This window comes from Chlorocebus sabaeus, chromosome 13, assembly GCF_047675955.1.
Source record: "Chlorocebus sabaeus isolate Y175 chromosome 13, mChlSab1.0.hap1, whole genome shotgun sequence".
Classification (NCBI taxonomy): Eukaryota; Metazoa; Chordata; class Mammalia; order Primates; family Cercopithecidae; genus Chlorocebus; species Chlorocebus sabaeus.
Genome location: NC_132916.1, coordinates 30,835,268 through 30,861,484, shown reverse-complemented (window position 1 = coordinate 30,861,484; position 26,217 = coordinate 30,835,268). Strand labels below are relative to the sequence as shown.

The following is a 26,217-nucleotide window of genomic DNA, read 5'->3' as shown; positions in this document are numbered from 1 at the left end:
TTTCTCCTAAGCACAAAAAACAGTTCCTATTTTCATACTATTTAACACACTTACTTTTTGGTGGGGGGAGATATAGCACAAATTATATTCAGGTCACGCATATGCCATTGAATAGCATACTCACAGACTGGAAAGAAGAAAGCCTTGCACTTGTCCAGTTTACTGTCTTCATCCCTTTATCCCCCATCCTGCCGTGATGTCACATTTGAAGGGACAGAGGCCCTAAGAAATTAAATGATGTGCTCAAGGTCACATAGGCAGGGCCCAGGTCTTTTGATCCTTAGGACAGTTCCTTCTACAGCCTTCATTGTTTTCTGCTTAAATAATCATCTAGACATTGTTACCTAGAGTTTGAATTCTTGGTGTTTTACTCTGTCCTCTTGTATTTCTCAGTATCTTGCAGGACTGAGAAGAGGTGGCAGTGAGGCAGTCTTCAGATGACAGCTGCTGCTAAGAAGGACTGTGTAACTGTGTTTTGAAGGAAAATATCTATACATATTTGCTTATATATGCATGTATTAGTTTCTTATTGCTGTAACAAATTATTATGAATGTGGTGACTTAAGACAACACAAATTTATTTTCTTACAATAATAAGATTTTGGTCAGAAGTCCAGACGTGTGAGCAGGGCTGCATTCCTCCTGGAAGCAGGCTATAGGGGAGGATCTGTTTCCTTGCCTCTTTTAGAGGCTGTATCTCCCTTGACTTGTGGCTTCATCACTCCAACCTCTGCTTCTGTTAATCTTTGACCTCTAACTCTCCTGCCTTCCTCTTATAAAGACCCTGAAATTACACTGGGCCCACTTGGATAATCCAGGATAATCTCTGCATCTCAGGATCCTTAACCTTAATCATACCAGCAAAGTTCTTTTGCCATGTAAGGTGCCATATTCACACATTTTGGGAATTAGGATGTGAATATCTTTGGGGGCCATTATTCTGCCTACCACAATACATAAAATATCTGAAAAGGATATGAGAGCAGCTAGAAATCTTGGTTGCTCCTGAGGAGGGAAACTAGATGGCTAGAAATCAAGCATGGTAGGACGATCTTTTTTTTTTTTTTTTAATTTTTTTTTTTTTTTTTTGAGACAGGGTCTCACTTTGTCATCCAGGCAGGAGTGTAGTGGTATGATCTCAGCTCTCTGCAGCCTTGACCTCCTGGGCTCAAGCGATCGTCCCACCTCAGCCCCCCATGTAACACTATCCAGCACTACCTCTTGGACAGGTATGCCCCTGACCAGCTCAATTTTTTGTATTTTTTGTAGAGACAAGGTTTTGCCATGTTTCCCAGGCTGGTCTCGAACTCCTGAGCTCAAGTGATCTGCCTGCCTGGGCCTCCCAAAATGCTAAGATTATAGGTGTGAGCCACTGCACATGGCCAGGAAGATATTTTTGAATGTTTATTTACACATATATATTCTTCATGTAATTAGTAAGCCTTCTGATGTTAGGAACTTAATGTTCACAGGTATATTCAAAATCTTAGATGCCAGCCAAGCATCTTGGTTGAGCAGTGATATAGATTTCTCAGTTGATTGATTTTAGCCAGCATCAGAATAGTTCCTATGCACCATATTTGAGTTCAATTCAGAACACTTACTGAAGGCCCACTAGCACTTACTTGACCCAGTAGATGGTGGAGAAGTGTGTTGGTCACACTCAGTTACCTTTCGAGCAGCCTGTCCTTTGGAACGTTGTGCAGTGATGGAAATGTTCTCTGTCTGCAGTATTCACTTGGTGGCCACTACGCCACTGAGCACTTGAAATGTAGCAAATGCAACTTGAGAGACTGACTTTTTCATTTTACTTACTTTTGATTAACGTAAATAGTCACGTGTCTAGAGGCTACCATATTGGACACAGCAGCTTTCGAGAAAAATGTAATGAGTTCTGAGGTAAGTGATTTCCCAGGTCCGTCTTGAATAGCTGGGCCCTCGTTTAGCAATGAAGTACATTCTAAACCTTAAGTTCCTTATTGCCACTGGAGTTTGCTCCATGGAAAGAATGTAATGATGAGGGACTGAATCCCTAGGACCACACTGGAAGAGGGCTGCCTTGCCTGATGTGGCAAGTATCTCATGGATCTCATGGCCTCAATGCTTCTGAAGTTTCCTGATGCTACTGAAATTGTTTCTATGAGCAAATTTATATGGGGTTTCTCCTCTCACCTTCTGGCTGTTGGAAGTGCATTTTTTAGGGGTACCTGGGGACAAGTCCTTGATGCCTTCCCAAATGGCACATTTACTCCCTGGAGAGTTTCCCCGTCTGTCATCCCCCTCTTGTCTCACCCTATCTTCCAGTTTTGAGTTTGCCATCTGGGGCAGGAAGTTTCCAAGAAACAGCAACTGAGAGCAAAATTCACCTCTTCCTTTTGTCTTCTTTTTGTCTAAAGGTAGACTTAGTTTAAGTTCCCTTCTTCCCCTTTACCCCAACCCCGGAAATACTGAACCTATCACAGAGGTCAGGGGCATACCTGTCCAGGAGGTAGTGCTGGAACTGCGGTCCTGGTGCCTGTCCACAGGTGTGTGGATTTGGACTCAGACCAGGAGCCTTTAGGTCTTCCTTGGTGTTTGTCCCCTGTCAGCGTCCCCTCACACACCTCACCCTCTGAGATCTGCAGCCTCTATGCCTGGTGGAAGAAGAGGCCAAGGGTCTAGGAAAAGAAGTGGAATAGACTGTGACTTCCCAGATTATATCCATCCCATGCAGTAGTGACATTCGGAGTCCTAGGTCCTTGTTTTGGCTCTGCTGTTGACAGCTCTGACCTTGCACTTACCACTCAGTCACTTGCACTTCAGTTTCCTAATCTATCAAAAGAGGCATACTCGGATCTGTTAACTCTGCGGTTTTGTGATTCTCACTGGGAAAATGGGAATTGAGGGAAAACCGCCGCCTGCTGCCACGGCTGCCTAGACAGTGTCCTTCTCCACCAGCAGCCTCATGCTCTTGCAGTAGTGAGAGGTTTTCTGTACTGTCTTCCCCTCAAGCATTAGAGAGGGTTTTGCCTCAGCAGGAAGGAGGACTTGCCCAGGGGCTGGTAAGCAGCAATGTTCCAAGGCCACACCAGAGAGGCTGAGGTTCCTGTCATCCCTACGTTCTCCCAGAAGGGATGTCAGGCAGCAGGTGCCAAATCTTGGTGCTTGGCTTGGTTCAGCCTTTGTATCAGGGATGCGAGGCACAATGAGCACCCCACACATGAATCCAAAACTGAATGAGGGCTGCTGCTGTGAGCGTTCCCTGGCCGGCCGTGAGCTTTGTGTGTCTGCACAGTGGGAAGCGTGCCGTTGAGCCTGCCCGCTTTATAACAGGGCTCCCTGTGCCAGGTGGACTACAGCAACGTCATCACATAAACATCCCCACTTCACTGCGAGTAACCTTTCTTTCCCCCCTCTGGATTTTAACTCTGATCCCTTTGTCCTTAACAAACAAGTATTCTAGGTCTGATGTGAGGCTGTACATAGACACTGTCTCATTATCCAGTTAATCTCTGTTTGCTGTTACAGATTCAGCCAACAGTGGCATTTGCCGGCCTTCAATTGGAAACCTTTTTCTCCATTGTCACTTACGGGAACTACTGAATGACTCATTATGCCGTGGTCAGCCCTCTCGGGTTATTTGCCACAATAGGCCTGACCAGCCAGATTAAAGTGGGCAGTAACTCTAAGCTCCCTGTGTCATCAGTTCAGGATCTGTGTCCCCAGTCAGAGCTCTAAATTGAACATTGAGTTCAGCCTGTTTTGGATTAGTGCCTTAGGAGGCGGACACTTTGTCAGTCTGTGGAATGGATGGGTATGTGCATGGTACAAGTTAGGGATCCCAAGAAGAAGGCAGAGGGCTGGGTGAGTCCCACTTTAGGGTACATGCAGATCACTGGGGAAGCATTGTTTCTGCCCCACCCCTGCAGGTTCTGATGTAGTTGTTCTGACGGGAGGCCTTGGACTGCATTTTAAGTATGCATTTGGGTGATTCCTTTTCCAGGTAAACAGCATCCTGAAAACAGTGTCCCAGGGGCTTTGGGGGAGTGATTGTTGCAGGTCTCATGTGGGACATAGAGGAAACAACTGTTTTTTTTGTTTGCTTGTTTTGGTGACAGAGTCTTGCTCTGTTGCCCAGGCTGGAGTGCAATGGCGCGATCTCAGTTCACTGCAGCCTCCCCCTCCCGGGTTCAAACGATTCTCATGCCTCTCAGCCTCCCGAGTAGCCGGGATTACAGGCACACACCAACCCACCCAGCTAATTTTTGTATTTTTAGTGGAGATGGGTTTCACCATGTTGGGCTGGTCTCAAACTCCTGACCTCAGGTGATCAGCCCGCCTCGGCCTCCCAAAGTGCTGGGATGACAGATGTGAGCCACTGTGCTTGGCCAAGAAACAATGCATCCCATTCCATTCAGCAACATTAATACAGTCCACCCCAAAGTGGGACTCACCACAGTCCTCTGCCTTATTCTTGGAGAGAATGGAAGACAAATAGGCTTTGTCTCACAAGCCAGCTCAGAGCAGTTAATAGTGGCTGCAGTGGTGAAGATTCTGAGGTCATGCTCAGCTTGCAGGGGTCAGCAATAGTGATGTCATCCATAGGTGTGGGTTGCACCTGTGTACCACACATCTGTCATCTTGGTGGCCTGGACACAGGGTCTAGAGACCAGGTCCTCAGCTGGCACAAGGCAGGCAGGCCGACATGCAGACTGTAATAAATCCTTACAGTCCTTGGCTACTTTTCCCTTCCTTCAAGATTTTAGGGGTAGGTGTAGACAGCAGCAGATGCTATAGGAAAGGCTTAGTGCATAGTGGTGATAGCAGATGATGGCACCAAATTGAATCCTGACTTGCCATTTATCAGAAGTGTGACATTGGGCAACTTATTTAACTCTTTGCCTTGATTTATTCATCTGTAAAATGGGAAGAACAGTATTTACCCCAGAAAATGGTTATGGGGATTAAATGAGATGAAATCTAGAGAGCCCCTGAAACAGTGCCTGGCACATAGTGAGGCCAGGAGGTGCCAGCTGTTGCTTTTATTATGAGCATATTGTGATTTGCGGGTACAAAAGTATTTTCAGCTCTTTGGAGAAGGGAACTTTTGGAGTCTAAGATGCTTTTCTGGTGGCTGGGCTGTGAAATTCATCCACGAGGAAGGTTCATCAGATGCATCTGAATGTCACAATAACACTTCTTTCTCTTGTAAAAGGAAAGGCGTTGTAAAATGGATGAGTTGACTTGTGCCTTCTGATAACTTACCCCTGCCAGTGGAGCTATGGGAGGCAGGCCACCGAGATACCCAGTGGATAACCGTGGATGTTTGCTTAAAGTTTTGAAAAGGAAGAATTCAGTTGGATTTCTGCTTGCAGACAGAGGACGTTACCTGAGACCTAGTTTCAGAAGGAGGTTGCTGGCATTACTGATAGCGCAGTGAGAAGACCCAGCAGCACTGAAACGTGTATGAGCTGGCTGGAATGGCTTTCTTGTAAATTGTAACCAGTGCACCGTTGTTTAGCAAAGCCTGCCAGGGCAGCTCCAGCCTGGGCCAAGTATTCTCGAAGCCCAGAAAGCTCATATAAGATGCTTTTCCCCCCACTCACCTTATTAGCTTTCACCTAAGTGACATTGATGAAGCTCCTACTGTATGTTTAGCATTATGCTGGGTGTTGTGGGGGATGCAAACAAAGTGGCTTAGTCCCCTGTCCCATAGGTACTTTATGCTCTGGTTGGGTAGATATGCCAAACACTGAACAAATTTAAAAAAAAACAAAAAACCACACACGCTTTCCATGCACTCTCTGTAAGGGGCCAGATGGATACATACAGCAAGGACCTTGGGATGTTCTCTTTGTTATTTACCATACAGCACAGAGTGACTGAGATGGGTGCTCAGCTGTAAACAAGTACAGTCTGTGAAGAAGGCCACATGGTTCCTGTGGTAGTTGAAAGGGACAACACGTTGCAAACTGGGGCATGAGGAAAGACAGTGTGAGACCTGGACGGGAAGGGCGGTAGAATTTTCACAGGAGAAGGATTTCTGGGCTTACTGACTTGTACCAGCAGAGCCTTAAACATACCAGGTGGAGAAAAGGACAAGTAGAGCGTTTTGGGAAAGCGTGGAATCTGGATGAGGGCTGAGCTCAGGATGCTATTGGTCTTCCAATGCCAGGGTGGGAGCTGTTGAAGGGTTCTGAGTAGGAGAGTGACAGACCAGCATGGAGGAGAAGTAAGACTGGGCAGGGGGGTGGGATGGGCCGTAAAGAGAGAAGCAGCAGTGAGGCAGGAATGGAGGCAGCATCATGGCCCGTGTGAGAACCTGACCTGGGTCCACTGGAGAGACACTCAAGAGAGACTGTGGCTTGAGGGACACTGTGAAGAAACTAATTACCAATGTCATCTGCCTTGAAAGATGTAGGCTTTTTTATCCACTGGTCAACCTCTTATGTTTTACAGATCCGGCCAGTTATTGAACAAACCTTTCCTTTTTCTCAAGTTCCAGAAGCCTTCCTGAAGGTGGAAAGAGGACACGCACGAGGAAAGACTGTAATTAATGTTGTCTAAATAAAAATGCAGTTTACCGATTGTTGGCGTTCTTATTTGGTGAGTGCCTGTGAGCCCAAATTTTTTTCTAGGCATCCCTTTCTAACATTTTTTCCAGATTAGATTATAAATTCCATGATACAAGCTTTAAAAAATAAGCACACCATTTTGGCCAGTAATTGATATAAAAATACCAGCACTTGAACTTGTCTGTAGTCAGTAAAAATTCCAGGTTTTTTCAAGCTGTTCTTTCACACTGGCTTTGCAGGTTGCTGTGGCACCTTCCATTTTACTAGCTTAAACTACTTTATTGTCTTTTTTGTTTTTGAGACAGGGTCTTGCTCTGTCACCTAGGCTGGAGTGCAGTGGCACAATCACAGCTCATTGCAGCCTTGACCTTAAGCGATTCTCCTGCTTCAGCCTCTCAAGTAGCTAGGACTACAGGTATGCACCACCACACCCAGCTAATTTTTTGTATTTTTAGTAGAGAGTTTCGCCATGTTACCCAGGCTGGTCTCAAACTCCCGGGGTTAAGCGATCCACCACGTCAGTCTCCCAAAGTGTTGGGTTTACAGGCGTGAACCACCGTGCTGGGCTTGATCGTCTTAATGTACCATACTAAAACTTTCAGTGTATGGATGGATGTCAGCATGAAGAGATAATTTAAAGCTAGTTCTTGAATTAATCACCGAGCACCATTCTAACTGACCAAGGTTTCTTTTTTTGTTCCTCTACCATAATGTGGTCACCACATCTAAGTCTCTTAGTGTTATATATAAAAATCTGGCTGGTGATTCATTTGCTTATGCTCCTAATATTGAAAGGTGAGGGCAGAGTTTCTAACTTGTCAAAACCCTTATGTCTTGCATAAGGGTTAGGCCTGTTTTGGCAACTGAAACATGCTTCTCTGAGGGCTTTTCCATGGAAATTGCAGCCTTCCAATGGAGCCCAAAGCTTGCCACTTTGATGTCAAATGTTTACATTTAGATCTCTCTCCAGTCAACCCATTGCAGTGTGCACTTTTGAATATTCATTTACGGTAAGTGTTTTTACTTCCTAATATACTCATCCTCAGTATTGCACCTGAAATGCTTCCTTTAACTTTTGATGTAGACCTGTTTTGAGATTTCTGCTTGGTTTATTCCTGTTAGACACTCGTTTGGTAGCATGTATGTTAGATGTAGGCTTTTCTCTAGAATTGCTGGTCTGGTCTTACTACCGAGTTATTTTGAAAGAAAAAGAAGTCTGATTTTCCAGGTGTAAATACCAACTGCTCTTGAATTCCATCGGGAGCAGCCTCAGCTCTTTTCCTGGAGGGCTCCCAGGTGGTAGTGGGAGTAAAATACTTGAGCCAGGACCTCACTCATCCTCGTTTCCACTCGGAAACCACGGCGTTTGGAAAGAGTGTCAGCAACACTTTCTTGCTGTTAAACCAGCACCCCTCAAACCTGCGTCATCCTAATCAGACATTTGTTTCTAATCTGCTAGCTGACTCTCTTTGAAGGGTTAGATGAGGGCTACTGGATGGACTCTCAGATTTCATCAACATAGTTAACCAGAAGCAAGTTTATTTAAGAGATCAGCTCAGCACAGGCCATTGGAGAGTATCTTACCCCACCATATTGTAATGGTAGCACAAAAGGCCTAAATTCAAAGCTATACATCTAGGAACAAGACAGGTACGTTGGATGCTGTTGTACCAGCGCCAATAATATTTTAAAACAAGATAAACTATTCCAATGACCGGAATTGCCTACCACAGACTCCAGAGAAGATCAGCATTTTAGAATTAGAAAGACACTTGAATAGATGGAAAAGAAACAAGTTGTTCTACGTGTGATAAGAGCACCAGTATTGAGTGATGAGGACAAAAAGAGGAAGAATATATTCAAGGAAATGTTTAGCACTTTTGTTCTTCAAAGCTAGAACCCAGTTTGAACAGCAGCGTATGGGCCGGTGTCTTGTCAGTAGTTAAGCAGTATGTTTGCATTCTTGAAATGCTTACTGCAGTTGAGGGTTCCAAGACTGCTTGAAGATTGATTTGACTCCCGTCAAATCATGAGTTCCAAGACTTGACCAGCAACATCCCTGAAGGTCTCTTTTCCTTCACTTTCTGGGGATAATTGCTGGTCGTCCTCTTGAGCCTTTCACACCTCATTTAGTGGCTACAGTGCCCCCAGGACCTGAGGCTGTCCACCAACAGCTGTACCCCGAAGCATGGCTATAGAACACTGCAGGGCAGGCAGCCCCATGCAGACCGTGTGCAGATGCAGGTGGATAGAAGGGCAAGAAATTAGGCTAACAAATCTGAGTTTAGCAAAAATGTATATAACATTGCTTCAGCACTTGTAGATGAGTAAGGGTGGCTCATAAATTAGGTCATGATAATAGTGTTCCAGTAGCAGCTATAAGAAAGGCATTAAACCACACTCATTTGTGACATTCTAGGGCAGCCCATGGATGAGTTAAAATAATTCAAATCCTGTCTGGGCGCAGTGGCTCAGGCCTGTAATCCCAGCATTTTGGGAGGCAGAGGCGAGCAGATTGCTTGAGCCCAGAAGTTCGACATCAGCCTGGGCAACATGGTGAAACCCCATCTCTACAGAAAAACAAAAATTGGCTGGGCTTGGTGGTGTGTGCCTATAGTCCCAGCTACTTGGGAGGCTGAGGTGGGAGGATCACCTGAGCCTAGGGAGGTAGAGGCTGCAGTGAGCCGCGATTGCACCACTGTACTCCAGCCTGGGTGACAGAGTGAGACCCTGAATCAAAAAATAATAATTCAAATCCTACTAACAACTGTTACCATACTTTGACATGAAATTTTTAAACTGCATTAGTTTTTAATATGAACTAAAGGAAAGTAGTATTTTGTTTAGAGTTCCTTAAAGGTGTGAAGACCTAAGGCTTTCCTACTGTGTGCTATGCAGCATATTTTAAGGTTCCAGAAAGTGTTTAAGGCCAAGAACCAAAATTACAGGCCTAATTAAGTATTTCTTCTCAGATGCTAAACAGTTCTCTACCTTTCAAACCTAAGCCTTTATCTTACCCTTTAAAGTGTAAGGGCTTTGTAGGCCTACAAAGTTGGTAAATTTGTTCCAGTTCTCTCCTGTCACTATCTTTGGAAATAATTTAAAATGTACACAGTCTTGAAGTCTTGGTATAACATTTTAAAAAATCACCCAAAAGCTGCTAATTAGGCAACCTGTTTAAGCAGCTACCAAAAATGAAAGGCAAGAAATGAAAGGAGGACAAATTATTGGCTTAAAGCTATGATAGTCTTTTGAAACGATGAGTAAGTTCTCTGAGTCATGGCAGCATGATTTAAGGTTGAATTTAGAATCAATGAAAGAGGAGTTGATCCACTTTCCAGTTGGATCTTCCATCAGCATTGTCCTTTTTAAAAAATAAGGTGACTGGAAGGACCTCCAGAAGATTCTTCTTCCTTCTTTGTTCAGGTTTATAGGACCATGGCTTCCCACACTTGTGTAAACTTCTCTTTGCTGACAGTGTTGAGGATAATGTGATTTTGATCATACTGTGTGCCCCCTAAAAGAAAGGAAGGAAAATAATAAAAGATGAATGTGCCCATGGTGAAGGGTCTATAGTAGACACAATTTTCCCAACACCAGTACAGCAAAAGTAAGCAAGTAAACAAGGTGTAGAATGGCATGCCTCAAGGAGGCAAGGCAGGGAGGGAAGCCTGAGCCCCTGTGGGATGACAAGGTCAACCTGCCATAGGTGAATCTGTCCAGATCCCATCATCGGGGCACCAGCAGCTTCACACAGGACATCCCACCTCATGGGCTCCTTTTTCTACCCAGTTCTTAGGAGCTAGTCCACAGTCACTCGTACAATGTCTGAAATTCAAGGGAACTGGGAAAACTCAAGAGAAGGGAAAAGGAGTAAAGAGACTAACATATATTTGGTGGTGAGATGATGGATTCGAGACACCAGTGAGGAAAGAGCAGGCAGTCCTGGCAGTAGTGGAAAGGTGGGAGAAACGGTTATTGAGGAACAGCATTTGCATGAACAATGAAAACGGGCTGTATTAAGTCAAAGGGAAGGTTTGAATGACACCCGGAAGTACACAAAGGGACAGGGTAGCATTGTCACTACTGGGGACTCAGTTGGTGGATAAAACTTCATAGCATTTAAGATGCTGAGTACCATTGCATTGTAAAACTATTATCATGAACTCTCTAACTCCCTTTTACCAGAATGTTTGTAAGATTTTCCAAAGGTGCTTACTGGATGTTTCAGATACTTCAGTGCTATAATCAGCCTCATGGCTTCTTTCTTTGGAGAAGTATCATTAACAAAAGGGTTATCTGATTTTTTTTCCAGTGTAGAATAACGATCCCTTCAGATGACTTATCCTTTTTTTAGCATAAACCTCAGCACCAAGGATATATCAACAAAGACCCCATCAAAGTAAAAATCTGTGCATTTTGATGCAGGGCGTGACCGGTATTGAAAGCATGCTTCCTCTTTGGACCAAGAAAAAATAAACATTCTTTTCGCCTTTGAAGCAAAATATGAAAAAGTTTGAGAATTTACACAATAAATCTAGGTATTATAGTTGGGGAAGGAAATTGTCTCTTCTCTTGTGAAACTGATTTATCATCATTGATAATCTACAGCCTCTACACAGCTAGATGTATGGCTAGATGTACTGTAGAATACAAGGGTAAGGCGCTTTAGGCCTTTTTGTGTAAGTTGGTAGCAGTAGGGAAAAAGCGTTGCCACTACCAGCAAACCCTACACTCTGCCCAGACAGACACAGCATATTCCGCCGAAATTTCAGGAAGTATGAAAGCCACGATGTTTCTTTTCATACTTCATTATTATAGTATGTGAAAATACGTTTTGTATGTTAAAATACTTCTTGTATTTTAAGAGTATCTTTTGTATTTTAAAGGTGTCTTAAAATACTTTCATATAAATTCAACTAGAATCATGAAGACTAGAAAGTTCTTGAGAAATAATTTGATTCATTCTCTTGCCTTTGGAAAGTATGTAAATTGTACAGACTTCATGTTTTTTAAAGTGAACATGAATCAGCTTCCACTGTTGTTACAAGGTATGTGGTCTGGAATAATACATGAATGTCTACCAAAAGAACTCATTTCCCAAACATAAGGAGATGAGCTAGAAGACAGATGCGTGATCTAATAACTCTTAGGGCAATTTTAATAGATAACAAGTGGCTCAGTAGTTGTAGCTAATGGAAATCACGGTCTGCTAGTTAAGTGCACCAACAAGAAGGGAAGTGTTTATATTTTCCTCTGCGTGGCTGCTTTCTCATGTCCACAAGATGGCACCATTCTCCCAGTCTGAGAAAATTAAAATCAGTTTAACAATGAATTAACACTGTTGTAGCTAGCAGGGTGTGGTGGCAGGCACCTGTAATCCCAGCTACTCAGGAGGCTAAGGCAGGAGAATTGCTTGAACCCAGGAGATGGAGCTTGCAGTGAGCCAAGATTGTGTCATTGCACTCCAGCCTGGGTGACAGAGCGAGACTCCATCTCCAAAAAAAAAAAAAAAAAGACTGTTGTAGCTACTGTACTACTGAGAGTTCACAAATATACAGGATATTATGCTTACTCAACAGGCTCTTGAGTAATTTATATAGTGTCATTTAGGAAGGGGCTCTGGAGCTTTAAAAAGAAGTCTTAAGAAACGTAGAGTCCCACTGTTCATGTCAGAGCCAAGACAAGGAGTCAGGTGTCCTTCCTTCTGGTCCGCTGCTAATGTAGCAAGTCAGGGACATCCTGTGTGCCTAGTGCATCTAGAACATAAGCTGTCTGAAGCCAAGGAGGTGGCTTTTTTTTTTTTTTCACTCTGGTGCCCTCCATGTCTAGCACTGAGCCTGCCACATAGTGTGTACCCCACGAATACACGTTGAAAGAATAAGAGAAGAAAGCTCTAGCTAAGGATTACAGTGTCGTCCACCCTGGACACAGGAAGCAGATCACATTTGTAAAAAACAGGAAGGTTTAGTCAGATTTCCTTTGAGAACTAAAAACTCTACTTTTTCTAACATTGCCTCAAAAACTCCATTTTTTTCCAATTCAGTCACATTTCTTTGGTGTCTCTGGAGATTTTGAAACTCTTGTAAACACCGAAGCACTCTAGTGCAATAAAGTTTATCAAAATAAGAATAAAGAAAGATGTGCGTAATTCTTAACTAGTTTGAACCTCAGGTTGATCATCTATAAAATGAGTATTTCACTTGTCTACATACTGACAAATCTGTTGTACCAGATGTAACGTGAGGGAGCTGTACTATATGTTACTGTTCAGTTTCTGAATATTACATTTATTTTCTTATATCCAAGGGTACTGCTTGCATTTCATATGATCTTTGTGGTCTCCATCCAGCCTGTAGTTGCAGTGCTTAGTTTGTGTTCCCTAAGTGCCCCCTTAATGAAGGCAAAGGCATTGTTTGCCTCTGAGCATCTTTCCAACTTCTCAGATTCTGTGTGATTCTAAGTCCATTGTTTTAAGTGGGTTGGCCAAACTACCTATCTGGTGATCATCCAGAAGTGATACAGCCACTTTTGCTCCCCATACAGCTACCAAAGCCCCTGATGAAAATGTCCAGGTTCATTCTCCATTATCCATAAATGTCGCTTTTTAAAAATCAGATTGCAGTGCTTTCTTTACCCCTACAACTTGTTTTTTTTAGACGAAGTCTCGCTCTGTCACTCAGGCTGGAGTGCAGTGGCACAATCTCAGCTCAGTGCAACCTCTGCCTCCCGGGTTGATGCGATTCTCCTGCTTCAGACTCCCGAGTAGCTGGGACTACAGGAGCCCACCACCATGCCCGGCTAATTTTTTTGTGTTTTTTAGTAGAGACGGGGTTTCATTAAGTTAGCCAGGATGGTCTCGATCTCCTGACCTCGTGATCCGCCCACCTTGGCCTCCCAAAGTGTTGAGATTACAGGCATGAGCCACCGCGCCTGGCTCTTTACCCCTACATCTTAAACTTTAATGACAGCATTGGCCTAAATCCCTGATTAAAGTAAAATTGAGTCATTTTGTAGTGATGATTTAAAATAGAGTATGTAATATACTCATAAAAATTTTAAAAAGTAATGGAGTATGTAGTACGGTTACATTATCACCAGTTGGCTAAATTTACAAAACAATTGTGCTTTCCTGATAGGGAATAAAAAAGTGCCCATTAATTTAAAGCAGAATTACCCCAGATGACATGAGTATAACACTGTCTGCTCCTGTCAATAGCAACAGCACTAGTTCACTGAGTTCCCACACAGAGGTTAGGTCATTCTTACGTTGTTTTAAAATGACCGTTGGGGATTCTCCGGGTGTGGGCCTCAGACCAGCAGCATTGGCAACACCTGGGAACTTGTTAGAAAAGGAATTCTCAGGCCCCACCCCAGACCTACAGACTCAGTCTCTGAGGATGTGGCCCCACAGTCTATTTTAACTCACCCTCCAGGTGATTCTGATGCAAATAAAGTTTGAGGACCACCACCCTAAATTTATTTCCCCCAAGCACCATCAATTCACTCCTTATTAGCTTCACTGAACACATATTGCATTGAAATCCTCTAGGCTGTGTTAATTCCTTTGAGATCTTAGATCCTTTCAATGAAAGGTCACGTGTATACATGAGAATCATCAACTCTACTGAACTAAGTGCAATCATGGCCTTTCAGCTTGTGATTTTTAGTCTAATATAATAAAATAAATGGTTTGAAGTCAGCCTATGGCCAGATTCTGGTTCAGCAGTTACAGCTGTGAGATTGTGGCTAAACTGGCCAACCCCTTTGAACTTCCCTTTTTTTTGTCTGTAAAATTGGGGAGAAGAGGGAGAGGGGATAATGTAGACCTCATAGGGTGGCTATGAAGATGACAGGAGACACTGTACTGAAAGTGGTTAACACAGCAGCTGGCACATAGTAGGCGCTCTCTACTGTTACTACTCATAATACATTCATCGTCATTTTCAAAAGTTATGAATAGATTTTTCCTTAACTAAAAGACATACACATTACAATAAAAATAAGGGAAGTGATCCTTACCTTTGACATCTAGAACTAAATTTGGCTTCAACTTGCTATAAATCCTGCCGTCGGACTTCAAGCTCCAGAACTGGCTGTCAGCATTCTGGTCCAGGGCCAGGCCTAGCTTGGAGCCGGATGTTACCAGGCTGCCCACAATCGTCAGGCAGCAGTCTTCTGCTATCTGCTCGGTGGAAAGGACAAGATAGCTTAAATATGTATCCAGCTGTAAGTCTCATAGCAATGGTTCTCTGGTTACCTTGATCTTTAAAATTATCTTAGTTCCTAGCTTCATTTACCCCACATGAGGCAGTTCAGCTCTTAGCCAACTAGAATCGGACAATAAATATGTATGCCCTTTATTTCAGATGACACGAGTGATGGAAAAATCTCAATTTTTGTGCGTCATAAGACTTCTGCCCTTTGCAAGACTATCTTACTAGTAGGGAAAGCCTCAGAACATTAAAACTGCCCATCATATTTTTCCCTGCCATAAGTGACCATGATCCCAGGCAGGTTCTGTAGCTATGTCGCCCTCTGACATCTCTACCTTTGCTTGGCCTGACCTTCCAGTATATGACTGCACCTCTAATTTTGTAGCACTGGGTGGCTAAAGGGCATTTTATCATTTTAAAATTCAGAATTGCATTTATTAGCGTCTGTCTTTCCTTCATGAGAACTAAAATTTTCTAGACAGGCATGCTTTCCAGCTATGAAAAGAGAAAAATGCAGACTCACTAGAGGGTGTTTCAATGCAGAGATTTTATGAGCCCTTCCCTGAAGTGAGTCTACCCTTATTATATAAATAATGTATGACAGTCATATTCACATGCCATTAACAAATATTACTGGCCAGGTGCAGTGGCTCACAACTGTAATCCCAACACTTTGGGAGGCCAACGTGGGAGGATCACTTGTGAGGCCCTATCTCTACAGAAAAGTTTTAAAAATTAGCCAGGTGTAGTGGCATGCACTTGTGGGCCCCAGCTACTCAGGAGGCTGAGGTGGGAGGATCCCTTGAACCCAGGTCGAAGCTACAGTGAGCTGTGATCGCATCACTACACTCCAGCCTGGGCAACAGAGCTAGACTCTGTCTCAAACACAAAAACAAAACAATGTTGCTATAAAAATGTCTGTTAAAAGTGTATTATTCTAGGCCAGGTGCAGTGGCTCACGCCTGTAATCCCAGCCCTTTGGGAGGCCAAGGCAGGCGGATCACGTGGTCAGGAGATGGAGACCATCCTGGCCAACATGGTGAAACCCCATCTCTACTAAAAATACAAAAAAGTTAGCTGGGCGTGGCAGCACGTGCCTATAGTCCCAGCTACTCGAGAGGCTGAGGCAGGAGAATCGCATGAACCCGGGAGGTAGAGGTTGAAGTGAGCCGAGATCGTGCCACTGCACTCCAGCCTGGCGACAGGGCAAGACTCTGTCTTAAAAAAATTGAAATAAAATAAAGTGTATTATTCTATATTGAGATGAAAGCACTTGATAATCTAGGAGACTTTTTCTCATTGACCTATTGAATTCAAAGTTGTTAAATAACATCACTGAAATGTCTGTTAGAAATAACTGCTGAAAGGCACCATTTTCTTGGCTTGTTTAAGACAATTCAAAGGCAGAAAGCTTCTTTTCTTGCTTCTATATTACAACTACTTCTGTTTCTCCTGCTAGTTCTTCTATGCATGTCCAAACAGTACTTCTGTTTACGGAAAGAATTCCCCCTCCAGCACAACAGACCCAATGAACGAGTTGTACTCCTTTTCGAAAGGCTGTGTTCCTTCTGCTGACTCATGGGGCACCAGGTGGTTTTCTTTGTTTTGTTTTGTTTTGTTTTTTAAAGAAAATCAGGAGCCAACGGTCAAGCTAATAAAAATCAAGGAATAAAAAAGTTTTATCTACCATAGAAATATGAGCTTCTTTCATAAAAATCTTACTACAGTCAGCTTTTAAGTGTCTGTTAATAGCAGGACTGGTGCAGGAGGGAGACGGGCCATTTTCCAATTTGCAGCATATGACACTTAGGAAATGGGCTGTGTAGTACACAGAGGGATCTCTTTACCCTTCATCCTATTCTTTGGATTTCCCCAAAACAGAAACAAACCAAGAGTGATTTTTGTTGACAGGGCTGGAGCTTATAGTTTGTTTCTGTAACAGTTACGTTAAGGAAAAAGGGAAGAGAAACGCTTCCTTTTTCTACTACTATATAAAAACCAAGCATAGAAGTAAATATTCTATCTTGGATCAGTGCTATATTTACCTTTCATTTTAAGTTCCTAGACTGGTTCTATCAGAGCTAGGATATACTGTCATGAAAAAAAGTTCATTTCTGAAAGTACTCCAGGAAATTGTGAAATTGCATCTACTTGAAGAAAAGATCAAAAGCTTAGGAAAGGATGGTCACCTCCTAGCAAAGGCATCACAGGCCCCCATGGAATCCTGAAGCTCACCCTGCATTTGATGCATCCTTCTTGATAGATCCAAATCTGATCATCGGCCCCAACATCCTCCATGACCTGTATCCTCAGAAGCTTCAGATCCTCTAAGTTTCCATTGGTTGACATGAATAACCCTGTTGCTTTGTTTCGAAGTCTGAAATAAATTCGCTTCTAGAAGACAAAAACCCCAGCAGTCGTCATACAAGATGTGCTGCTGGAAGCACTGAACAAGCATTAATATCAGGAAGAATCCAAAGTGTTTATGGATTAAGGGTAATTACTATACTCCAGAGTCTCAGAGGTTTTAGATTTTCTCAATGAGAAGAGTTTGACAAAAATGTCAAAGTGCCTGAGGAAGGGTGCCTGCCTGTGGATAACTGCCTTTGATGTTCAGTTTTATGGCATTCTGAAGCAGCCACACCTCTTAGCACCAGAAACTGAGCCCAGATTATTGGGGCGGGGAAGGAGTTTATGGGGTGAGGCCAATTATAAACTGTGAATTTAAAAACTGGATAAAAAGTTGGATTGCATTTACAAAAAACAAATTTCAGAGAAGAGTCTATACAGAGCATGGAGAAGAAGAAAATACCTGAACAAAAGGTCGTAGAGAACCTATTTGGCGACAGCCACTGAATTCATACCAATTAGGTACTTCTGCGGGTGACAATAGGAACTGTCGCCCTCTGTAATTGCCATATTCGTAAGTAACCCATCTGAAAACAAAAAGCAAATAACCACAGTAAGTGGCAATTTTCATTTGACAGTGGACCCCAATTACATTTATTTTTAGAATGCTTTCCATTTCTAGACTGAACTATATACTTTTAACATACATTGGGGGAAAAATGAAGATCTTTTCTAGAACACTTAAGTAATTTCTTGACAAATAGCAAAATTTTGCTATGTGAGTACTTATGCCAAAAAGTTCCATTCTTGAAAAGAAACAGGTAAGTTGTTTCCTCCATAAAGCAATGAAATATTGTCTTTTAGTGGATTCCTCAGTTCTTCCTGGGAACTGTTCATAAAATAGCTTCAGTTGTAATAATGGATCTTTAAGTCGTTTAAGTAGTTAATATTTCCAAAGCTCTTAGTAGGTGCTAAATAGGGTTAAATAATAAGTTTTGTCTGCAATGAGAGTAATCTTTGTTAAATCTAAAAAACTGCTAAGATACTCAGTTCCCTTCTGCTCAGATGCCACTGCTGCACACCTGAGGTTCAAGTGCAGACCGGCGTGGAAGCAGCCCAGTGCCCTCCTCTCTTGCATATTACATCAAGGAAGAATGCACTCTACTTTTAATCCAGGAACTTAAATCCTGGATAAAATTTTATCATTTTAGTCATCTTATCATAAAAACAAAATATTCAAACCTGCTGCAAAAAAATCACCTGTAATTCTACCACCCTAATATTCTATAATTTTTTTTTTCAGGTAGGTCTCACTCTGTTGCGCAGGCTGAAGGGCAGTGGCACGATTACAGCTCACTGCAGTCTCAACTTCCCAGACTCAAGTGATCTCCCACCTCAGCCTCCTGAGTAGCTGGGACTACAGGCGCACACCACCACACCCGGCTAATTTTTGTGTTTTTAGTAAAGTCAGGGTTTCAACATGTTGCCCAGGCTTGTCTGGAGCTGCTGGGTTCCAGTGATCTGCCCGCCTTGACCTCCCAAAGTGCTGGGGTTACAGACGTGAGTCACTGCGCCCAGCTTCTGTGATTTAAAAAAAATTTTTTTTTAGATGGAGTTTCACTCTTGTTGCCCAGGCTGGAGTGCAGTGGTGTGATCTCAGCTCACTGCAACCTCCACCTCCCGGGTTCAAGTGATTCTCCTGCCTCAGCCTCCCCAGTAGCTGGGGTTACAGGCACCCACCACCACACCTGGCTAATTTTTGTATTTTTTAGTAGAGACGGGGTTTCACCATGTTGGCCAGGCTGGTCCTGAACTCCTGACCTCAGGTGATCCACCCGCCTCAGCCTCCCAAAGTGCTGGGATTACAGGCAGGAGCCACTGCGCCCAGCCCGGCCTGATTATTTTTTAAGTAGATGTAGTCCACCCCAACATCTGTTGTACACAGGTAGACCATACCTATTGTTTTTGTGAATAAAAGAAAAATACTTCCTTAAAAACATATATTACATTGATAGTACTCGTTCATTTTTATATTTTTCAAAAGTATTCAAAGTTGAGGGAAAAAAATCTTTCCAAGTTGACCTTTAATCATTTATAGAACATCTGCCAGTCATTGCCAGCTAAAGAAAATCTCAGCCCTGAGCTCCAAAATCAGAGGACTTGCTTTTTTTTAAAGGGATAAGAAAAGTCAGCTCTTTCTTACTTGCTAGACTATGAGAGGTGTTAAAGACAAAGTCCTTACCTTAAATAAACTAAAAATCTGGATAATGAAATAAAAGATGCTTTACACGTGACTTTTCCCAGTGGAAAAGTGTTCTAGAAAGGTGCATAATTATTAACCCTTACAGAAAGTAAGAGAAATGTAATATAAGAGAGGCAGAAATCTGATCAAATTTTTTTTTTTTTTTTTTTTTTTTTTAAGATGAGGTCTTGCTCTGTCAGACTGGAGTACAGTGGCGTGAACACAGCTCACTGCAGCCTCAACCTACTGTGCTCAAGTGATCCTTCGGCCTCAGCCTCCTGTGTAGCTGGGAACACAGGCATGTGCCACCACCCCTGGCTAATTTTTAAATTTTTGGTAGAGGTGGGGTCTCAGTTTGTTGTCCAGGCTTTTCTTGAACCCCTGGATTCAAATGATCCTTCTACCTCGGCCTCCTAAAGTGTTGGGAGTACAGGCGTGAGCCACTGTGCCCAGCCCAAACTTGATTTTTAAAATGATCTATTTTATTGAGTCAACAAGTAGGTAACTCACATGCCACCAATAACCTGAACAGAGCGTATTTGCGTGTTGAATCCCAGGGATCGGAGATTAACAGTTTCTGCATTAAGTTCAATCTTTTTTCCTTTGAAGTCTTCTCTTTCAAAGAGAATAATGGTTGGTTCAGAAAATTCCTGTTGAGGAACAAAAACAATGTTCTGTTATTCATCTTTGTTAATAATTCAAACTTATGTGAAAATCATCTTGTTACAAGGACAAAGCACAACAAATCTGCCAGATTTGGCCTTTCCATCAGCTCCTTTTCCCAGGGAGCCCGGATGTTTGTATGCTCCAAGCTAGAGGGAGCACAGAGGGACAGTTAGTTTTTGCCTTGCATAGGAAGGCAGGTAAATATAAATAGTTCGTAAACCAGGAAAAAAAATTCCAGGCACAGAGAAATGGGTATATGCTGGGAATATCAACACTTCTGATGGCATTTTTTTTGTTTGTTTTGTTTTTTTGAGATGGAGTCTCGCTGTGTCCCCCAGGCTGGAGTGCGGTGGCGCGATCTCTGCTCACTGCAAGCTTCGCCTCCCAGGTTCATGCCATTCTCCTGCCTCAGCCTCCCGAGTAGCTGGGACTACAGGCGCCCACTACCGCGCCCGGCTAATTTTTTGTATTTTTAGTAGAGATGGGGTTTCACCGTGGTCTCGATCTCCTGACCTTGTGATCCGCACGCCTCGGCCTCCCAAAGTGCTGGGATTACAGGCGTGAGCCACCGTGCCCGGCCGGCATTTATTTTTGACTTAGCCATTTTCACTGGGACAAGGAGGGGCTGGAAGGTCATGGACATAAATGTTGAGGGTCAGAGGGCTGTGGCATCTGATGTTTAGTCGCTTAGTGTACGGTGGTATTGCCTGATCAGGGGACCTTCCTCTTGTATGTATTTTCAAATGTCTTTTTTTTTTTTTTCAGTTCATCAATAAGATAATGACTCTGTGTACTCATGCTCCCAAACTTTCCTGTAGGAATCATTGTCAGGAGGAGAGAAAAAAAACAACAGGATGGAAGCTCTATGTTCAAACTGTCAATCATTTTAAAGAAGACAACAGCACAAACATTCACTGATTTTCAGCAAAATGAAAAGTTGGCAGCTTATGCCTGTTTTTTCAAATTATAGACACTTTTGACTCTACATTAATCTGTAATGATAATACTGCTAAGATCATAAATGATGCATTAAAAAGCATGTGGGAGGCCAGGCACGGTGGCTTATGCCTGTCATACCGGCACTTTGGGAAGCTGAGGTGGGCGGATCACTTGAGGTCAGGAGTTTGAGATTAGCCTGGCCAATAGGGCGAAACCCCATCTCTACTAAAAATACAAAAACAAAACAAAACAACAACAACAACAAAATTAGCCGAGCGTGGTGGTGCATGCTTGTAATCCCAGCTACTTGGGAGTCTGAGTGAGAGACTAGAGAATCACTTGACCCCAGGAGGTGGAGGCTGCAGTAAGTCAAGATCACGCCACTGCACTCCAGCCTGGGCAACTGGGTGAGACTCCATTTCAAAAAAAAAAAGCATGTGGGATTACAATTTTTTCCCTATCCTGCTTAAAGTGTGTGGAAAGGGTGTAGTACCTTACTGCTTCATTTGTGTGGATGTGTCCTGACTTGTAAAAAAGATTTTGTCTATCAGTAAACAGAGCATGTTAGCGTGTAGAAGTAGTTTGTATGGTCTAGGAATTAGTTTATATAAAACATACACGGAGGAAAGAAGACAAAAATTATAGTAGCATTACTACTTTGCACTTTGATTGCACTTTTGAGATGGCATGCCCAAAAATGTTCTAAACACTTTAGTATTAAAAAGCAATTAAATAATTTTGAACTATTAAGTCACAAAGATACGTAGTCTTCATATGGGTAAAACATTCATTTCCTCACAATTAAAACATAAAAAGATGTCATCTATAGCCTCAGAGTGTTGTGAGCATATATGCCAAGTTCTGGTTGAGGGAAGGCATTGACATTTTCAAATATATACTTGTAGGTAGCTTTTAGAATTCTAGGCAGAATAACAATCCAAGTCTTATTTCATTACTTGTAAGCTAATGACTCTTACTACCTCATTTCATGTTTCACTGCTACTATTTTCATGTCTCAGCAGCATTTTTGCTATTTAAACAGGCAGGCAGGGATGAGACGAAAACCAGCTCACATATGTTCTTCCTACCTTTCAAACTAAAAGGACCAACTACGTGTGTTTAAAGCTTTTCATGAGAAAGCAGTTACCAAAAACGAATAAAAATTTCAGAAACTACAGATACTTCCAGACTTTAATATTTGAACATGATCTTGCAGTTTTGTTCTATCGAATATTGCTTCAGCTACATCAAACTGAAAGATTTCTGTCCAAAAGAGGGCACTATAATCTGGATTAGCACATAGTGACAAACTGGGAGAAGTCATTTGATTGCAAATCTCTAAAATACAGAATAATAGACTAAAAACCTATAAGAAATTTCTTCAACAATAACAACCAAAGATAGAGGAAGCCAAATTGCAAAGGATACAATACACAATTAGCTGAATAGAAAATACAAATTATAAATGAGAGATACCAGCCTCACTAATAGTGAAATACAAATTAACCCAACCACAACATAATGCTTTCTGCTCATTCTATCAAGTTGACAAAAATTAGAACGACAGAATATTCAGTAATGGCAACAATGTGGGAAGCAGGAACCCACATGGACTGCTGGTAGGAGTCTCAAGTGGTGGGATCTGGCAGTGCTGAATGAAACTGCCTGTTCTTACATGTGAAATCCAGTAATTCTACTCCTAATACCTAGTCCCAAGAGACTCCCACACAGGTCCATAGGGATATGCATATGAGGATTAAGTGAGTACAACAGGGTGGTGGAAAATGTGTACCAGTTAGAATCAATAAACTAGATGTACACAGAGGCAAACGGACAGTTCCACCTCCAAGCCCTTAACTTACTTTAAGAGCAGGTTCTACCTGCTGGTTACCTCACTCTGATCATCAGCCATGTGAGGCATACATTTCTGCAACACTATTCACAATGATATACTTACAACATCTATAAAACGAAGAGACTTGAAAGTTGCTCCAGGCGGGCATCCCATTGCAGACAGACAAGGATAATGGCCTTCCTCCAACACGTATTGATTACCAGTGAAATTTTCTCCATCATATACAACCCAGCTACAATGGGAAAAACCACACACATGCACAGAGTATGCAACTTGAGTACTCCTATTCAAGAAGTCTGATTTTTAGAGGCAGCCTGCTATAAAATAAACACAATGCTTGTGGCAAACAGAGTTCTTTCTTCAAAAATATTTGGATATATTTATTGCATTTCTGCTTGTGGCAAATTAATATTCATAAGACAGTTAACTTTGCATTTGGGAAATAAACTTCTTTCTCCATGTTCTTTCTGACTTCCCCAGCCTCCAGCCTTCCTTGCACTTCTCATAGATGCCACCTTTTGCCCAGCCAGTGGAGCTTCAAGCCCTCAAGTCCTCTTTGAATAATCCTTCTTCAAGCTTCGTGACTAGTTAATCACCAAGGTCTATTGATTTGGTCTATTGACTTCCTTCCAAAATTTCTCGCACACTCCTCTATCCTCATTTCTAATACCTCTGCACTGGGCCAGGAGTCAAAATACTATAGTGACTTAAGTCACTTAGCCTCTCTGGTATCAACATTATTCATAAAATGGTGATTTGCCATGCTTCCCTAGACGTTTGTGGGGTTTTTTCCTTTTCTTTTCTTTTTCTTGGAGGCTAGGGGGATGGAATCTCGCTCTGTCACCCAGGCTGGAGTGCAGTGGCATGACCTCGGCTCACTGCAACCTCTGCCTCCCAGTTCAAGTGATTCTTCTGCCTCATCCTCCTGAGTAGCTGGGACTACAGGTGTGTGCCACCACACCCAGCTAATTTTTGTAGTTTTAGTAGAGACAGGGTTTCACCATATTGGCTAGGCTGGTCTCGAACTCCTGACCTCATGATCTGCCCGCCTCAGCCTCCCAAAGTGCTGGGATTACAAGTGTGAACCACCGCACCCGGCCTTGTTGTTGTTTTTAACCCAACAAATGCCTTTTGAGGATTGTGTGCCAGGTACTTTTCTATTGCTGGGGATACAGCAGAGAACCAAAGTCCCTGCTCTCCTGAAGTTAATACTCTAGTGAGCTGAGACAGGTAATTTTCAACGTGCACAGGACTGGTGGTAATAAATGAAACAGGCAGGGGATAAAGAGGAGCAGGGACGTGGTAGCACTATGTCCAACAAACTAGGAAGCTTTACTGTCCATCTATGTGTGTGTGTGGTTTTTTTTTTTTCTGAGACAGAGTCTTGCTCTGTTGCCCAGCTAGAGTGCAGTGGTGTGATCTCAGCTTACTGCAATCTCCGCCTCCTGGGTTCAAGCATTTCTCCTGCCTCAGCCTCCCAAGTAGCTGGGATTACAGGTGTGTCATCACAGCCGCCTAATTTTTGTATTTTTAGTAGAGATGGGGTTTCCCCATGATGGCCAGGCTGGTCTCGATCTCCTGACCTCAAGTGATCTGCCTGCCTCGGCCCTAAGTGTTGGGATTATAGGCGTGAGCTGCTGCGCCCGGCCTCCGTCTATGTATTTGAATGCAAAGTCAGTGCTTTTCTGCTGTGCAATACTAAAGGATAGGATAGCATTGTTTCAACCATAAAGAACCACATGATTAAAGGCACTATTACTACTATTATTAAGAGACTTACATCCTCAACACCTCTTGCACAGATTGCTCCAAGGCTTTCCTGACTGAGTTTCCCTGACCTTGGGCTCTCCCCTCTCTATGAAGCTTTTGTACATGGATTGTTTCAGCATGGCACTTTGAGCCCATTGCCTTTGCCCTGTGTCTTGTGTTTCCCATGGAAGCCATCTAAACTCAGTGTGCTCAGCTTTGCTTCTCCTCCCAGTACAAAGCCCTCCCAGCAAGCAGGACTAGTGGCTCCCTGATCCGCATGTCCTCCGGCTCCACTCCAGCATGCACCTTCCACCTTCCTGTTAATGCAGAGTGCGGATCCTGTCCTTACCTACCTGTAAAAACAATCCACCTTGGGAGGTACCTTGGATTAACTAGAGCCCAACTCTCCCTTTCTAGATGATGGAAAGGCATACAGAGTAAAGAACCTGCTCTGAATTCCATTATACCATGAGATGATCTTCAGCTTCTCCAACCAGCCCAGAAGCCCGTGTCCTCTGGCATCTGGTACTCAGATGTCGCAAAGCATGCCATTGGACTAAGATGGTGGTTTCACATAGTGCCAAGCACCTAGCAGGCATCACTAAATACTTGCTGATGTGTGAATTCTGTTTTACTGCAGTGATTCAGCTCCGCCAGGCCATTGTTTTACTTACCTGCCTCCCGAAACTCTGCAAGACTTGGTAGAAAATGAATCATCAATTTGACTTGTTGTTTCTTCAAAACTTTGACTGTGACCTTGAAACTGTGGTTCTGAAAACAAGTGAATCTTTGAAAAAGTAAACAGAAACACAAAGAATTATTTTCATAAACACATTAACTAATTTAGCCTTTGAAATGATGACCCAAACATGACCTGTTAACTTTGGTTACAGTAAACCGGTGTGAATTTTATAAATCCTTTAATTTTCCATGTCTACATTCATGATCCATTAGAAACATGTTAGCTGCACCATTCATGACTATTTATTTAATTCAGAGACATCAAAGTAAAATGCAACAACAGAGGTAACTTTCTATAGAACACCCTGTTGTGAAGCTGTGGGGCATTTTAAAGCTTTATTGTGGCCAGAAGTCATTGTTCATCAGTTCTAACAGTCACAACAAACAGTATTTTGGAAAGACACAGTGTAGTTTCCTTCCTTTTCAATGGAAGATACTTGCTGACTTATCAGAATCCTGTAAATGCCAATAAAGGAGGCTATAGTGGTGTTTGTTCCTCTATAATTATGGCTCTGTGAACACTTCCATTAAAAGACCTAAATAACAAACGTACACTCCAGTTGATGTTGAGAATCAGCATTCAGAAAGCTTGAGCGAGACCATATAAAATGTCTAGAGCCGACACAGCAAATATGAAAATTCATTTTACCATCACAATAACTAGACGCTATTGTTTGAAATATTAATCTCAATGTATTAATGTACACTCTCAGGCAATGTAATGATACAAAATTCAGCTTTATATGATAAGAGCATTTTATAAGAAGTATTTAGACATGGGTCAGTACTGTCAATTAACCATTAAAGTAAACTTAAATCTTATTTTTTAAATACAATTATGGTTTCAGGCATAAAAATGGGTAAAGCTAACAAAATGTCCCAAATGTCTGATTTTCTTTTTTTTTT

At 42.5% G+C, this 26,217-nt stretch overlaps 2 protein-coding genes across 2 annotated transcripts in view; one reads left to right on the top strand and one right to left on the bottom strand.

Moving 5' to 3' along the window:
* The window catches only part of RTN4IP1 (reticulon 4 interacting protein 1), a 54,364-nt gene extending 47,797 nt beyond the window's left edge, over window positions 1-6,567 (top strand). Inside the window, exon 9 of the mRNA XM_008007452.3 lies at window positions 6,439-6,567. Coding sequence (XP_008005643.1) covers window positions 6,439-6,546 — 108 coding nt within the window. The 3' untranslated portion in view covers window positions 6,547-6,567. The remainder of the gene's footprint in view (window positions 1-6,438) is intronic.
* Window positions 6,568-9,353: 2,786 nt separating this feature from the next.
* CRYBG1 (crystallin beta-gamma domain containing 1) overlaps window positions 9,354-26,217 on the bottom strand; it is a 202,339-nt gene continuing 185,475 nt past the window's right edge. The window contains exons 16-22 of the mRNA XM_008007456.3: window positions 25,245-25,357; window positions 22,924-23,053; window positions 19,872-20,011; window positions 17,583-17,706; window positions 17,006-17,164; window positions 14,577-14,739; window positions 9,354-10,071 (exon numbers count right to left, since the gene is read on the bottom strand). Of these exons, the coding sequence (XP_008005647.3) occupies window positions 9,983-10,071; window positions 14,577-14,739; window positions 17,006-17,164; window positions 17,583-17,706; window positions 19,872-20,011; window positions 22,924-23,053; window positions 25,245-25,357 (918 nt within the window). The 3' untranslated portion in view covers window positions 9,354-9,982. The remainder of the gene's footprint in view (window positions 10,072-14,576; window positions 14,740-17,005; window positions 17,165-17,582; window positions 17,707-19,871; window positions 20,012-22,923; window positions 23,054-25,244; window positions 25,358-26,217) is intronic.